Source organism: Protopterus annectens, chromosome 4.part0 (assembly GCF_019279795.1).
Source record: "Protopterus annectens isolate FY-2018-M chromosome 4.part0, PAN1.0, whole genome shotgun sequence".
NCBI classification, from domain to species: domain Eukaryota; kingdom Metazoa; phylum Chordata; order Ceratodontiformes; family Protopteridae; genus Protopterus; species Protopterus annectens.
In genome coordinates, this window is record NC_056733.1 from 1,149,295,751 (window position 1) to 1,149,313,140 (window position 17,390).

The following is a 17,390-nucleotide window of genomic DNA, read 5'->3' on the forward strand; positions in this document are numbered from 1 at the left end:
CAATGTGGTTTTGATGCTTTAGAGGCCTCGTGTAGAGCTGCTGTTACAGGATAAGTCATACGTAGACATGTTTGACTCAGAGCAAACCTTACCAGATCATGTCAAAGCTAAATTACTAGATGCACCTCTTCAAAAACATGTATTGTTTGGTGTTAAAGCTGAGGAGGTATTAAAGAAAATGGAGGAAAAGGCAAAATCAATGCAAACAGTGAAAGATTTCCTACAGGTACAACCCCCACGTTTCAATAGAAATTGGCCTTCAAAAATTTGGTCCTTTCCAGCCACGGACAGACCTCAAAGAGGTAGATACAGGCACCCGAGGGGTAGAGGGCAATCTCAAGGTTCATTTAGAGGCAGACAATGGCAAACACCTACACCAAGAGGGGGTGAGGATAGTTCACAGCCATCCAGAAAGCAGACTCAATGACTTTCCCCTTTGCATGCCAAGCAAGGCTCAAATGGCAGCACCTTTAGGCAGAAAACTGGCATTATTTTCGAAAAATTGGCATATTGTCACAAAAGACAAATGGATCCTGGACATTATAGACAGAGGCTACAGATACCACTTTCACACCCTTCCAAAAATGAGAGGCATGCCAAACCTGCCACACAATCAAAGGGCAGAGGCACAAAAACAAATTTCAGATCTCATGGACATGAAAGCTATTCAAGAGGTACCTGCACAAGAACAGGGTCAAGGTTTTTATTCCAGACTATTCCTCGTACCAAGGAAGGGCAAAGATTGGAGACCAATTTTGGACCTACCCATCCTAAACACATATTTACTCGTACCAAAGTTCAAGATGCTCACATTACAACAGCTTTTTCCCATGCTGGGCAAGGAGTCTTGGCTGGTAACATTGGACCTCAAGGAGGCATACCTGCATGTCCCAATCAGACAAGATTGCAGAAGATACCTCAGATTTCTTGCAGGTTCAGCCCATTATCAATTCTCTGCATTGCCCTTTGGCTTATCTACTGCGTCCAGAGTGTTCATGAAATGCCTGGCATCAGTAATTGCCTTCTGCAGACTTCAAAGGATACAAATATACCCATATTTGGACAACTGCCTGATCCAAGCGGACAGCAAACGCACTCTTCTGAAACACCTGGGGTTTGTAATAATGTTGTTGAAATCTATGGGATACACCGTCAACAAAAAGAAGTCAAGACTAATATCCTCTCAAACAATAATTTTCCTGGGTGCCAGCTTGGATACAAACACCCAGATGGGCCTATATCATGCCAGAGAAACAAGGGCAATTAACTCAATACTTCAGAAAACTGGCAACCTTCACCAGGCTGACTGCAAGGAAAATCCTGCAGGCTCTGGGATTCATGGCATCTTGCATCCTGCTAATCCCATGTGCAAAGCTGCATATGAGGAAACTTCAATGGTACCTAAAAAACTTATGGTCTCAACACAGCCACAGTTTGGAAACAATCATACCACTGATTCCATGTCTTCAAAAGGAATTTCTGTGGTGGGCTCAAGCATGCCAAAGAAACATAGGTCTCCCATTCTGCAAGCCTCAATCAAATCAAGTCATCACAACAGATGTCTCTGACTACGCCTGGGGGGACGCACATGACAGATCGGTGCATTCAGGGCAAATGGTCACAAAAAGAAAAGCACCTACACATCAATCAAAAGGAAATGCTAGCAGTAATAAATGCTATTATGGCTTTCAAAGACCTACTGCATCCAGGCCAGCTATTGATAAGACAGACAACACCACAGTGATGTGGTACATAAACAAACATGGAGGAACCCATTCATACCCCCTATGCAGGCTAGCCATGTCTCTTTGGAACATGGCTCTGGAATTACAAATCAAACTTCAAGCACAGTTCCTGCCAGGCAAGGAAAACACGCTGGCAGACAACCTGAGCAGAAATATGACAGATCCACATGAATGGAAGTTGCATCCTCAAGTTTGTACAATGATAATTCAAGCATGGGGAAGGACAGACATAGATCTCTTTGCCACCCTCAGAAATTACCATTTGACAAAATTCTGCTCAAGGACCTTTCATCCACAGGCCTGGAAAGTGGACGCACTCTCAGTTGGACAACAATGACTGTTTATGCCTTTCCACCTCTTCCACTACTGCCCAAACTTCTATTAAAAGCCCGAGCAGACAGACCAAAGATGATTCTCATTGCTCCAGACTGGCCAAGACAACACTGGTACCCACTCCTGAGGAGCCTGACGCATTCCCCACCATGGATCCTACCTCTAATACCTCTTCTACTGACTCAGCACAACTTCAAAACTCTTCACAGTCAGCTGAAAACACTCAATCTAGCCGCATGGAGGATTCCTTAAATTCACAGCAGACCCTACTGTCCAAGGAGGTGCAGGATGTCATTTTGGAGGCCAGAAGGCCTTCTACTAGAAAAGCTTACTCCGCAAAATGGAAACTGTTTTGTGCCTGGAATCAGAAAAAGGGTCAGAATCCTGGAATACTGAATTTACCTCAAATATTACAGTACCTAGCAGAGATGCTAAGCAGTGGACTTTCATTCTCCTCCATCAAAATCCATGCCTCAGCCATTTCTGCAGAGTACAACACTGATCCTCCTTTATTCTCTCACCCTCTCTTAAGACAGTTCCTCAGAGGGGCTAAGAATATAAACCCCCCAAGGAAGCAACCAGTACCTGCTTGGGACCTCAATTTCATTCTAGAAAAACTAACCCTGCCTTTTTTTGAGCCAGCTGCTTCAACAGATCTGCAATATTTGTCATGGAAAACAACCTTCCTTCTAGCTATCACCTCAGCATGCAGGGTTTCGGAACTACAAGCCCTCATGGCTGTGCAGCCTTTCATCGTTTTCCATCAGGACAGAGTTTCCTTATGAACCAATCCTTCATTTATGCCAAAGGTAGTATCCAGGGTAGCCTTGAATCAGGCTATCCACTTACCTACCTTTTACCCTAATCCACAAAACAAAGGGGAGAGACTACTACATTCTTTGGACATTCACAGACCGCTCCGTTATTATTTGGACAGAACAAAGCCTTTCAGAAAATCAGAGCAACTCTGTGTCCTATGCTACAGGTGCTCAAGGGAAGCCTATTTCCAAACATACAATCTCAATATGGATAGCCCACTGCATACACTTTTGTTACTCTTTTCATGGTAAAACTGTACCTACAGGCATCAGATCTCACTCCACAAGGGCCACAGCTACCTCTGCAGCTTTCCTCAGGGGGGTTCCTACCAAAGATATTTTGGAAGCAGCCACTTGGAGTTCTGTACATACTTTCTCCAAGCACCATCACCTACCATTATACTCCAAAACTAGAGCGGGCTTTGCCACTGCAGTCTTGCAGGGCATCCTGGCTCCTCCTAGTTCCACTTAGTGCCTACCACCCCTTTATTAGCTTTGGTATTCTACCCATCTGTTATGACTGCAGCTGTATGCACGATGAACATAGTACAGTTTTGTACCTACCATAAATGTAGATGTTCGCGTGCTAATACAGCTGCAGTCCAGGTTTCCCTCCCTCCTTCCCCCTCTTGGGACAGGCCTAATGGCTAAACACCTCCTCATACAACCTCATTGGGGTATTCTTTTATGGTGTATTTGCTTGCAACTACTGTTTTTTGATTATATTGCATTTGCATTATTACATAAATTTATGTTTTGCCTTCCTTTTGGGGCAAGAAAAACTGAAGAAAATGGAGTCTGCTAGTTCTTTTATACCCCTGTCGCACTGACGTCAGGGAATAAGCGACGACATCTGATGCCGGACCTAGACTTTGGAATTCGGCCGACCGAGGACCCGCCTGACAGCAGGAAAACCCATCTGTTATGACTGCAGCTGTATTAGCACTCGAACATCTACATTTATGGTAGGTACAAAACTGTACTTTTCAAACCATAGTATCAGCTAAGGTTAAAACAAACAAATAAATAAAATAACCAGGACACTTACCAGCAGGATTCCTAAGGACACTGTGGTCCACATATGTGTGGACAGCAGTCTGATCTTGCCAAGCTATATGCCACTCTAGAGGGAGTCAGGAGTCACTTGCCCTGCCACAACATCACCAAAGACTGAGGGATAACGATGGTCATATCCAGTGGGTCTCTAATCTCTTTTGTCACCCCTTTCATTTCCCTGTCCTTCACCTCACCCTGCGTCATCCTCCATCCACAGAATGTGGTCTAAAGTTTTCTATAAAAGAGCCATTCAAGATGTCCCAACAAGCCCGAGTGTGTTAGGATGTTATTGCAGATTCTTTCTGGTTTGCAAAAAGACAGATAATCTCTGGCCTGTACCAGTCTCAGTGGCCAAAGCACCTTTATTCCAAAGGAAATTTAATTGGTCATTGTCATAGGAAAAATAAACTTCAAAAATGATCAATACACTGTAGGTTCAGGTTAAGGCACTTTAATCTTGCAGCAAGGAGACAAAAACGTGCTAATACAGAGTTTGTCTAACTAGACTCAGGAAGTAAGTTCATCTTTATACACTTTCTAACAAGACAGTGCCTACCAAGCTGACGTAACAGATCACAAGTTTTAACATCATCATTTCATAGCAGCTGTTTGTTTATGATTTTCTGCTTGCACTATCAATTTTATGAAAAACTTCCTAAGAAAAACAATGTGGCCTTTGTGACCACCGGTTAGATGCAGCTTCCCACTATGTTATGTTGCCATTCAAGGTACTATAGCTAATTCAAGCACAAAGCAAGTACAGATTCTTCAAGCAGTCTTTTGCTTCATGTATCAATTCTTTTCCGCAGCTGTGCATATTCTCATAACACGAACAGAGCTAATTGTTCATATTCAATCATTTTATAGAAAACAGTATTGTTCTATTCATACACTATTCATACATTTTCCTGACCTAGCAGATAATCACCTGCTTTTCAGTACATTTCCAAAAGGCATAAACATGAATTTTGCTGTGCTAGCAAATGCTAGGTCAGGGTGCACCTTGCAGTTTCAGAAAGCATACTGTGGTTTGAAAAATCATCTTATAATTTCATACAGAATTAAGCTTGTACAAAAAATAGAATGAAAATGCGTTAACCCTTTTAGCTTCTAATAAGCATTAGACATATATAAAAATGAATATTTTTCTGACATTTCCCCCCTGTTAATACTTTTTATTCTATTTTCAAAAGCTTAAACAGTTTGCTTCTTCTCCTAACCTTTTCCATTTCGGATTTGCAGTTGAGAGTCATTTAGTTTAGATTTATGAAAGCATTTCAGTTTTCAACAACTCTTCAATTTCAGTACTTTGATACAAAGTCTCAGAAACTGATATGTCTATAAAATCTTTGATTAACTTTTTCATGCAGGGAATACCACAACAAATGCATGCTCCTAATAGGAGTAATCCCAGGGAATACCACAACAAATGCATGCTCCTAATAGGAGTAATCCCACACAAATGGCAATCAGGATGTTCATTAGGATGGAACCCCGCCCCCCAAACAAATTCTGGAAAAAGTCCATCAGAGGGTTTGGGCCTGGTTTGGTCATGGTCAACACTTGCTGGATCACCTCAAGATGGTCGTTTATCTCATGTTGATTGTCAGGAATATATGAACAGCATTCTTCTTTGATTAAAGCGCACGTACCACCTCTTGCCGCTAGGATGAAGTCAAGAACCATGTGGTTTTGAAGCACCACAGTTCTCATAGCGTTTAGTTCATCAGTCACCAATTTGAGAGCAGAAAAAGTTGCATTGCTCATAACTTCGAGAAGTTTGGACAGTTTACTCAGCTCCCAAATCGATTTCACTGCGCTATATGCAGGGGCTATGCCTGCCCATGATGTAATAGTGTCACTCAAGTCCATATGTGTCAGTTTATCTTTGTTTTTCATGGAGTTATGGTTTCTCCACCCTGCTTCGATTCGTCCCACTGGATTCTCGGGTCTCTTGATTGGACTTCTAGGTTTACTGCTGACCTCTCTGACGTTTCGAATTTTCCCTTGAGGCAAAGCTGCAGTGTGTCATATGGCCGGAACCAGGTAACCCAAAAAACAACTGCCGGACCAATTCTCAGTTAGCCATTTGTATGCCTTTTTCCCCACAAGCAAAATAACAATTCTCTACTTTAGTATTGATATATGCTTGCCCTGCATGAAACATTTTCTTGTCAATAATAGAAAGTTGCTTCAAAAGAACAGGATTATGCTGTATTTCACTAACCGTCTTTTTCATTCTCTCAAGATATGAGTCATAGTTTGCATCACAGATAATTTCTGCCTTATTAGCCTTAATATAACATTTATAAGAAACAGTCACATTGCAATTGCTCCAACCCACCTGAATAGTGTTATTTTTATAAAAACATACAATTCCTTTTTGTGTAACAGGTAGGTACAATGCTATTTTGTCTTGTGATTTCACAGGTGTGGTATCAAAAATCAAGATGTTAAGTTGTCTATCTCGCCTTCATTCTTGCTGGATGGGTTCGGAGCCGACCTCGGCTCCGACTCGGCCACTCTAAAAGCTCGAGAGTTGGTTCCACCGGCTCGAGGCTCCCCTTATATCCCACAATGCTAGGCGAGAGTTACCTCAGATCTCGTTTGCCGCTACAGCTTCGAGGTTGGTTGCTTCTACCGGTTCCTGGTGAGTGTTAGCTTTTTCTTCAAAAAGTTACTCTTTTTTTCCCCTTTTAACTTTAATTCTTCCTAAATTAGTGTAGAACATAGATCCTTATCCCCGACCCTAAATTTTCCCGTTTTTCTTACTAAAAGAACCGTTGGTTCTTCCCTTGGGCCTTTGGCCTTCCCTTCCCTAAGGAGTGTTTGTGTAGTTTACTTTAATTTTTGTACTTAATTATTAGTATTTTTACTAAAATTGTTATTGTTTTTAGTATTACTAATTTTTACTGACAGGGTATAACTGTGTGTTTGGGTGTGTGTTAGTGTACACCTGTCAGTTAGGAAATGTCAAAAGAAGCAAAGGTCTCTGGATTCAAGAAGTGTGATGCGTGCTGTCAGAAAATGTCTCTGACAGACGCTCACACTTTGTGTCTATTGTCTGGGGCCTTTGCACCTGCAGGACTCCTGTGCTGTGTGCCATGGCTTCAGCCCCAGGGTCCTGCAGGAGAGAAAAAACAAGTTGATTCTGAGAGGCTTGTTGAAGCCAGAGGATTCCCTGTCAGTTTCAACAGGGAAGCCCTCTAAGGCATCGAGGTCTTCGGCTCCGGCTTCTGAGCCGAGACCTCAGGTTGTTCAACCTTTGCCTTTATCGGCTCCGGCTGGAGCCGATAAGACTCAGTCCACAGTTTCTGTGGCTTCCCTGCTCCGGCCGGAGCCGAGGTTATCGAGGTAACCGTGTCGGCTCCGACAAGATCTTCGGAGCCGACAACCAGAAAGAGGTCTAGGTCACCTTCTCTTGGCTCCGTTCATTCGGCTCCAGGATCTCCCCTGCTGTCTGAATGGAGCCAAAGGTCTCATTCCTCTAGGTCATCGAGGCTTTCCGATCATGACCTTCAGAGGGTGGTGAGTCGACTACTTAAGTCCGAGGCACTAGCCCAGATGCTTCAGAGCCCGACTCATCAGTCGGTGCCTGCCCCGGTCCATCAACTCTTTCCTCCTTCGACTCTCTTGAGTTCGGAGCCGGGTCGTGTCGGAACCGAGACTGTAGTCACTTCGGAGCCGAGACAATTGTCTTCGGCTCCGTCATCGGCTCCGTTTTCTTCCTTGGAGGAATCTCGGCGCCGGACCTCCCTCGTCGGCTCCGAGGGGGTGAGTGGCATCGGACCCTTGTCCGACCCCCCTCTCCCTCGGTGCTTCGGCGCTGGTGAGTTCGGCTCCGACATCGACCTCGGAGCCATCACTGTCGGTGCCGAGGGGTCCTTAGCTCCTCGGAGCGGGACCTCTGGCTCTGCCTGACGGGGTGCATTCGAGGTCATGCGGGGTGTGTTACAGCCTGGCTCTACTCGACAGTCGGCTCCGCCAGCCCCTCCTTCTATGCTGCCTCAGGGTAAGTCGACTCACTCCCTCATCCCGGACCGCAGAGAGCCAGCTCCTCAGGAGCCCCCTTTCGGGATTTCATCCTCTTCCGAGGCCTCTCCTGATTTGGCAGAAGAGCGTCCTCGGAAGAGGAAGTGCAAGAGGAAGCACATTGACTCACCTGAGTCTATCACGCCGGACACAGATCTGGATGATTCTGAGGGTTCCCCGTTCCCCTTCTGAAGATGTCTCATTTGCAGACATTCTGGAGATCCTGAAACAGAGGGAAATTGGCCAGCCCTCAACCCTTCGGAGGACTAATCTGTGTATCTTGAGGCATTTGGCTCTCGTCCTTCCACCTCCTGGGTGTCCCCCTTCGACCCCCTCATGCAGGTGGTTGCTAAGAAGGCATGGACGGCTCCTGATTCAGTGGACCCCACTCCCAGGAGACCCTCCAAATTCATCACAGCTCCATCAGACAAGCAATTTTTATCAAAAGGAGTTTCTGTGGATGCTATGGTGGTAGCTGCCGCCACAAAGAAGGAACTGGCTGATCCTTCAGTGCCTGTCCATCCACCTAACAAGGAATCTAGGTCCATGGATAGGTACGGGAAGCGGATGTTCTCCTCAGCGACATTTACCATGCGTTCGCTGAATTACCTGTGCCATTTCACTTGTCTTCAAAGGGACTTGATCAAGGAAGCGAGTGAAATGTTAAAGGACCCTACAGCTGCGGGTTTCCAAGAGAAAATGAACACGCAGCTGGCTACCCTTAATTCCATATCCAACTCCTCCATGCGCCTCCTCTCTTATGCGGCCGATGGAGCGAGCAGAGCCGCAGGGACAGGGGTAGCCTTACGTAGGCACGCCTGGATGCGGCTATGCAACTTTGCGGAACCTTTCAAGACGTCTTTCACGAACTCCCCTTTTGATGGATCATCTCTCTTTGGTCCTCAAGTGAAAGAAACCCTGACTAGGTGCGAGACTGATGGCAAGACCCTTTCTGCCGTCAGAGTCCGTTTTTCTACTCCTTCTAGGCCTTACCCCAAAGGCCAGAAGGGTGGGAAAATGTGGTTCCGTAAACAATCTCAAGGGACTTCGCCTGACGCACAGAGTCGTTTTCCTACCAAAGGCAGAGGTGGGAATAACAATGGTAGACGTCGCCCTAGGGGCAGGGGGGGTCCGCAGAACCAGGGCAATCGGGAAGCTTTTCCTGACAAGCCCTTTCAGCATCCCTGAGGTGTTGCCCGACTGCCCATCTTCGGAGGCAGTCGGGGGAAGATTGTCACTGTACCCAGAAGCCTGGCTAACCCTGACTCAAGACAAATGGGTACAGTCCATCATTTCCAAAGGCTATTCTATCCCCTTTCTTCGTTTTCCAAATCAGTCAAAAAAATCCCTTCCAGATGTTCCACCCCTCAAAGGGATATAGCAGCTTTGGAAATTTCAAAACTGCTTACAAAAAGAGCAATTCAGTTAGTGCCAGCAGACCAACAAGGATCCGGAATCTACTCAAGGTTCTTTTTAGTTCCAAAGAAAACAGGGGACTGGAGACCGATTTTGGATCTCAGTGTCTTGAACAAATCAGTCAAGAAAACAAGATTTCGGATGGTCACACTGCAATCCATTCTTCCCCTTTGGGCAAAGGAAACTGGATGTGCTCTATAGACCTTCGATGCGTACTATCACATAAAAATGAACAGACGCTCCAGAAGATTCCTCCGCTTCAGGCTGGGAACCAGTCATTTTCAGTTCAGGGCCCTGCCCTTTGGTCTCACCACTGCCCCCGGTGTTTACCAAATGCATGGCAGTGGTAGCTTCTCACCTGAGACGACAAGGATTCCAGGTGTTTCCATATTTGGACGACTGGCTTCTCACAGCTCCCACCAAGCATCTCCTTTTGATTGCCAGAGATTATACTTTTCGCGTTTGTCAAAAACTGGGTATTTCAATAAATTGCGAAAAGTCTGTTTTGTCGCCTTGTCGTACTATTACCTACATAGGCTAAATTTAGATACTATAAACATGTCTGCAACGCTAACGAACCAAAGGATATCAGACATTCACAAATTAGTGTCACTTCTTCTCAACAACAACAGAGCCAAAGCCAGGTTAGTTCTAAAGGTGTTGGGAATCATGGCAGCGGCCATACCTCTCCTCCCATTGGCCAGATACCACATGCGGATCCTTCAGTGGATGCTTTTTCTCAATGGTCATACCAGGAACTTCCAATGTCTCACACCATTATGATCACATGGCGTGCAAAAGCATCTCATGTGGTGGGTGTCTTCCCCCCAGCTCCGGTCAGGAAGACCATTTGTTCCACCTCCTCCGGTGGCTAGTCTGGCAACGGATGCCTCGCAGATCGGGGGGGGGGGGGCATTATCAGGGCAGGACAGTCCAGGGCACATGGCAACCAAACGAATGCCACTTGCACATAAATGTTCTGGAGATGAGAGCAGTGCTTTTAGCGTTGCAAGCCCTTCAAGACTCTCTTCCCTTGGGAACGATTGCAATCCAGACAGACAATATGTCTGTAGTGTGGTACATCAACAAACAAGGCGGAACCAGGTCATACCCCTGTGTCGAGAAGCACTCAGACTGTGGCAATGGGCGATTTCTTCTCAGCGTTTTCTGATAGCAACGCACATCCCGGGAAGTCCAATCACATTGCGGACAAGTTGAGCAGAGCTATACTCATGCCTCACGAGTGGTCTCTGAAAGACTCTGTAGTGAGAGATATTTCTCAAGTGGGGTCAGCCTTGCTGCGATCTTTTTGCTACTCCCCAAAACAGCAAGTGCAGAGAATACTTCACTCTATTCCCTTTACCAGGCCAACCCAGCAGGGACGCTCTAGTCCAAGTTTGGCCCCGGGCACTTCTGTATGCATTTCCTCCTTTCCTCTGATCTCTCAAGTAATACAGAAAGCTATCGCTCAGAAGGCCTCATTGATCCTCATTGCTCCTTACTGGCCTCGACAAGTGTGTTTCCCCTTTCTACATCGTTTTCTCTTGGAGCGACCGTGGAGTCTGGACCTAGTTCCAGATCTTTTGATCCACCAATCGGGTCAGTTTCATCGCTCCCTCCCCTCTCTGAACCTCACTGCTTGGTTCCTCCAGTTCCAACCGTAGCCAGGCTTCCTCAATTATCTCACTCGGTTAGAGATATATTGATAGCTTCCCATAAATCTTCCACTCGAAAGATTTATTTGAGTAAGTGGAAACGCTTCTCATACTGGGCACAAGGAAAGGACATAGATCCTTTCACCGCTTCCATCCAACTAGTCCTTGATTTTCTAGCTGAACTCTTCCATGCAGGTTCATCTCCATCTACTCTTAAGGTTCAATTGGCAGCTATTTCTAATTTTCATGTGGGCATTTCTGAATCTGCCCTAATGTCCCACAAACTTTGCAAAGCCTTTTGAAAGGAGTTTTTCTTCTCAGACCTCCTATAAGAAATCCTCCTTCTCCTTGGGACCTAAATTTAGTTCTTGCTTCTTTGATTCTTTCCCCTTTCGAACCTGCAGCTTCATGTTCCTTGAAATTATTATCATGGAAAACTCTCTTTCTGGTGGCTATCACATCAGCTAGAAGAATTTCAGAACTTCAAGCACTCAGTTGTCGTTCTCCTTATCTCTTGTTCCATAAGGACAGAGTTTCCTTACGAACTAACCCGTCCTTTTTGCCTAAGGTGGTTTCAACATCAAATCTAAACCAATGCATTGACCTCCCTGTTTTTTTCCCAGAGTATTCAAATAGGTCTGAACAAAAATTACACTGCCTGGATGTTCATCGTCAATTAAGGTACTACTTGGACAGGACGAAACAATTCAGAAAATCTGATCAGCTGTTTGTCTCCTATGCGGAAAGCAGAAAGGGACTTCCAGTTTCAAAGGTATCATTATCCAGATGGCTAACATCTCTGATTACCCTTGTTTATGAGATTAGACACCAAAACTGCCTAATAAACCTAAAGCCCATTCCACCAGAGCTTTGGCTACTTCTCTAGCCTTCCAAGACAGACTGCCTATTGACACCATTTGTGCAGCGGCTACTTGGGCTACTCCTCACACTTTTATTTCCCATTATAAGTTGGATTTAGCTTCTAGGCATAGAGCTAATTTTGGTTCCACTGTTCTCAGGAGTCTGTTCCGTTAGGCCACCGGGACAAGGTGCTAGGGACGGTCCCATCCAGCAAGAATGAAGGCGAGATAGACAACTTAACATATAGAAGTTATGTTCTTACCATAGCGTTCCATGTTAGTTGTCTTCTTCTCGCCTTCTTCTTCCCCACCCTCCTTCCCCTGGCCTGGACAGACCTAGAGGAGTTGTGATCGTGACCTCTCTTTCTACCACCTCTTTCTTAGTCATATGCTATTATGCATATTTCTTGTTTCAGGATGTAGGTCACCCCTTTTCTTCCTGCTGTTAGAGGTGGATTCTGTTTACAGTTATACTGTTATTGATATAAGCTGGGTTAGCTTACAAACGAGATCTGAGGTAACTCTCGCCTAGCATTGTGGGATATAAGGGGAGCCTCGAGCCGGTGGAACCAACTCTCGAGCTTTTAGAGTGGCCGAGTCGGAGCCAAGGTCGGCTCCGAACCCATCCAGCAAGAAGAAGGCGAGAAGAAGACAACTAACATGGAACGTTATGGTAAGAACATAACTTCTATTTTTCCCAGGTCTCATTGACCCCTAGGGGGACAGCAGTCATTAATAATCCCCCGTATGCTGTTGGTATGGCTGTGCAAATCCAGCAGTTCGAAACATTAAAAGTCTCAGCATACACATATTTAATTGCTTGGTAAGTGTTAAAATTTGGATGCCAGTCTATGAGTAATGCATCACGTTTGTTCAGTTCAACTCGTGTGGCTGGAAAAAGGAAAGGCCACAGCAAAAAGATCATTGTTATCAGTATAGCTAACAGGATGATCATGCAATTTTTCTGAGGTTGTTCTGCATCCCTGTTTACTCTATACCTGGTCATTTTGCTCTCGTGGTATAACAGTAACAAGGTTTTTGTCCAGTTCAAAGTTCTTAACCAATTTACAGTGCGTCAGATGAATCCAGGACGCTCTCTCTGCGATCTTGACTGCAGTGGGTGTTGACAGTAGCACTTAGTACGGTCCTTCCCACTTTGGAGAACTCCAATTTCTTTTCTTCACGACCTTCACCCAGACCCACGTGCCTGGGACTACTGCTGCTTCCGATGGTCTGGTTTGTTCTTTATCTGAAACAGAATTTAACTGCAGAAGTTTTACTCTGCAAGTGAATTGTCAGCCTCCTGGTCTGCAGGCATGAGAGGTTTCCACTGAGGTGTATAATATGTCCCCCCAAACAGTATTTCAAAAGGAGTTAACCCTTTTACATTTGGAACAGTTCTCATACTCAACAGTGCCAGAGGCGGACAGTGCACCCAATTCTTTTGTGTCTCACTAATCAATTTCCTAAGCTTATTTTTCAGAACTCCATTATGCCTCTCTACTAATCCTGCAGATTGGGGGTGGTATGCACAATGGTTTTTCAGAGAAATCCCGAAATAACGTCTCAGTTGTATGGTTTGATTTACAAAGTGTGTGCCATTGTCACGGTAAATCTTTTCCGGTATGCCAAATCTAGGAATAATTTCTTTAACGAGGACTTTTGCAACAGTAGCTGCATCTGGATTTTTAGTCGGAAAAGCTTCCACCCATTTGGAAAACATATCTATAATGACAAGACAGTACTTTTTATTTTCACATTTGTTTAGTTCTATAAAATCCATACAGATAGTATGGAATGGATACGGTGGTGTAGGGAAACTCCCTTGCTTAAGCTTCAGTGCCCCCTGTGCATGATGCTTGTTACAAACATGGCATGCTGCACACTATTCATACATTTTCCTGACCTAGCAGATAATCACCTGCTTCTCAGTACATTTCCAAAAGGCATAAACATGAATTTTGCTGTGCTAGCAAATGCTAGGTCAGGGTGCATCTTGCAGTTTCAGAAAGCATACTGTGATTTGAAAAATCATCTTATAATTTCATACAGAATTAAGCTTGTACATAAAATAGAATGAAAATGTGTTAACCCTTTTAGCTTCTAATAAGCATTAGACAAATATAAAAATGAATATTTTTCGGACAGTCATTATGCAGCAAGCTATCAGTGCTTCTCCTAAGGTGACTGGGAATGTTGTTTAAACCTCCAAGGTGCTTGTCTACATTTAAAACTTGCCAAGGAGTCCAGGATGTACTTAAACCTCTGGTTAGGATTCAGTTATTACCAAGTTCACTTTTCTCATTTATTTTCACCTTAGGCCCCATGCTGATCCTGAAAATGCATGTCCATAGAGCTCATTAGTATCTTCAGGGAACAAATGTCTTCCCTTACATAGCTTGATGCTCCATCAGTTCAGGCTTTAACCCTCTTCAGGGAATGTATGCTCATACTGTTCCATTCTCTGAAGAAGAGCAACTCTGCAGAAGTCAGTTATAGTAATTTCATTTTCTGACTTAGACACATTTCATTGCTACACATGCTTTCCCCTGGAGAGGTTATCTGCCATTCAGATAGCAGTATGTGGGATTTGAGGGTTCACAGCTCTCAGCAGAGGTGCCTGTAAATTAATAGGCTTCATGGTAGCAGCCATAGTTAGTGGTACCTCATGCATGGCTGCTTGAGTCCTGCATTGGATGGTTTGGTTGTCATCCCACCATTTGTGTGTCATATCCCATCAAGGTAAGATTTCCAAATACAAGTACGACCTTTAGTGGTGACGATTTCCTGCGCATGACCTGCCGAAACTTCTTCCATTTACCTATTACTAGGCATTGACTATCATGAATGTGTGCTCTGGGGTGGAGGAGATGCTTCAATAGAGAGAGAGAGTCCAGGTTACCTTGTCATTTGAGTACAACTTCTACATCAGTATCTTGGAGATGTGAGCAGTTTTTATTGTGGCTGTTTTTCTGGGAGTAATTACCATACACTCGGACACCGTGGTGGTTGTATGGTATATCAAGCAGAGAGGCTCTTAATCTTGCCACTTATGCTGGGAGGTCATTAGTGGGTGGCAGTGGGCCTTTCCAATCTTTGCATTTCCTGGTGCGTAATCGTATTTCAACAGGAGTATGCCTCATAAGTGGTCCCTTAGACATTTTTTGGCTCAGTCCTCCATTTAGAAAACAAGCAGCGTTGCATCCTTTGCACATCTTCAACAAATGTGAAGTGCAGCAACTTTTTTGTTCCCCCTCCATGAGGTCACCTCATGGATGCCATGTTACACAAATGGTACCAGCTGGACTTTCTGCAAGGACAAAGTCCTTCTCATAGCCATCACTTTCCCTCTATAGATATGACAACCTCTCAGCTGTTATCTCAAGCCTTCCTGTCTGCCGCAGTAAGGCTGTTCTGTCTCATCCCACTGGCATACCTTACCTGATATTGACTAAAACTCCATCTTAGCCTGATCACCAGTAATCCCCTCCCCCATTTCCCTTTAGTGTGATACTAGTCCTCTCCTCTTTGTGAGAAACTTACATACTGAAGAAATACTGAGATGGTGTAAATGTGCTTTCTCTGTTTGTAAAATAAGTGCTTAGATCACGCTACTGCTCATGTTAATTTAGTTTGGGCTATCCTTCTAAGTTCTTTGATTCTGGGTTTGTCTACTGTTATCAGAGTCTGTCTTGCAGCCATTTTGAACTTCTACTCTGGTCTAGTCTAGTCTTCCCTAGCATCAGCCTTGAAGTGAAAGCTTTTTAAAGCGATTCCTCCTTAGACTTCACATACAGTACCTGGTACGTCCTTTAGATTTGCATCTCCTTTTAAAGAAAGCTACTATACTTCTGAACTAACCTCTTCAGTGGACCTGAAATTCCTGTACTAGGAAAACAGTCACATCTACTAAATAAATTTCCAAGTGTTTCCTCTTTGTGTTAAACCACCTGTATTTTTTTTTCTTATACAGACAGTTTCACTTAGAGGTAACATTTTTTAATGCAAAAGATGATCACGGACACATGTCTGTACCATGGTGTCTGTCTTCCTTCCAGGAGTGTAACCATGGAGAGCAATTGTTCCTTTTACATGGGTATCTGATGGCTTTGGTTTTCTGTTGACAGCATTAAAGACATTCACAATAATGACTTAACTTTCATCTCTTTTACTAAAGCCAGGTTAGGTTAGAAGGTGTGTCAACTTTGACAATGTGGTTATCTGGCTGCATTCAGTTGTCATGCCTAATATGGAAGGCCTTTTCACTTGGTACTCAAAGCTCATTTTAGTAGAGCAGTAGCAATTTCTGCAGTTTTTTTTCTTTCTGAGATGAATCTTTGGCTGATACACGCAGCATCTACTTAAGTCTTGAGAGAGTGTTTAGGAAAAATTTATAAACTGGATGTTCTGCCCAGGTCCAGGTCTTCGTTAAAGACTACTGTAATCTGAGGGATGTTCCCATAGGGCTGCCTGTCCAGAAGGATTTGTGAGGAAACATGTTACAGGTGCAAAGGTTTTGCACTTAACCATAATAATAGATCGGTTAGAGATGTAATGGCATCCTTCCATAACCTACCCTTCGTCCATCCTGACATTTGGCATAGCTGGTTTAGAGTATCCCTTCTTTAACACCCATCATTGTTTCTGTTGAAGGTCTAAGGAGACAAGGGTATCCATGATACCTAAGGGTGAAGGGTGAGAATATAAGCAGCTTGGAAAAGTTTGTGGCAAGTAGTTGTAACACTGCAGCATTAACGCTCTTATGGTAGAGAGGGTGGGCCTGCTCTGCAGGTCTTATCATTAAAGCAAGTACATTTCTTTCATTATTGTGTTATTTTGTACTGAAGCTTGCATACTTTTCTTCAGCCTTGCCAAACCCTTGCTCATTTATTGTGCTACAGTTGGTGGCTGGACTCCCTTTTCTGTTGTCATCGGTAAAGACTTTACAGGGGGTGGTCCTGAGACCACTCATTTCTTGTGTGAACTACTGTGAATTTTGATTGCTAGTCAAAACAGGGACATTTGGTTGATTACATTTTAAAATAATTCCGTCAGGTTACGTGTTTTGAGAATAGCTACTGATTTTGTATGCTTACTTTTTGTTGTTCATATTTGCCAACTTTTCCTCCCTTTGTTACAGGAAGATCTGCTGCAAAGAAGTCTCGAAGAACTGATGTGGAAGATCTCACTCCAAACCCCAGGAAGCTTTTCCAGATTGGCAATGAACTAAGGAAGCTGAACAAAGTCATTAGTGATCTAAAACCAGTCAGTGAGCTGCCAATAACAGCAAGACCAAGGTCAAGAAAAGAAAAGAACAAGCTTGCTTCCAGGTACTGACTTATTACATATAAGTTGATAAAGACACAGAGAGAGAGGAAATAGAGAAGGGGTAGAAAGAGTTATTGCATGCATATGTACTGTATTCAAAATCTTACCCTTCAGACTTCTGTTGCTGAACATTATATGGCTCTGCCT

General features: G+C 44.1%; 1 protein-coding gene across 1 annotated transcript in view; it reads left to right on the forward strand.

Moving 5' to 3' along the window:
* CREBRF (CREB3 regulatory factor) overlaps window positions 1-17,390 on the forward strand; it is a 504,903-nt gene that overhangs the window by 323,366 nt on the left and 164,147 nt on the right. The window contains exon 6 of the mRNA XM_044069872.1: window positions 17,056-17,245. Within this exon, the coding sequence (XP_043925807.1) occupies window positions 17,056-17,245 (190 nt within the window). The remainder of the gene's footprint in view (window positions 1-17,055; window positions 17,246-17,390) is intronic.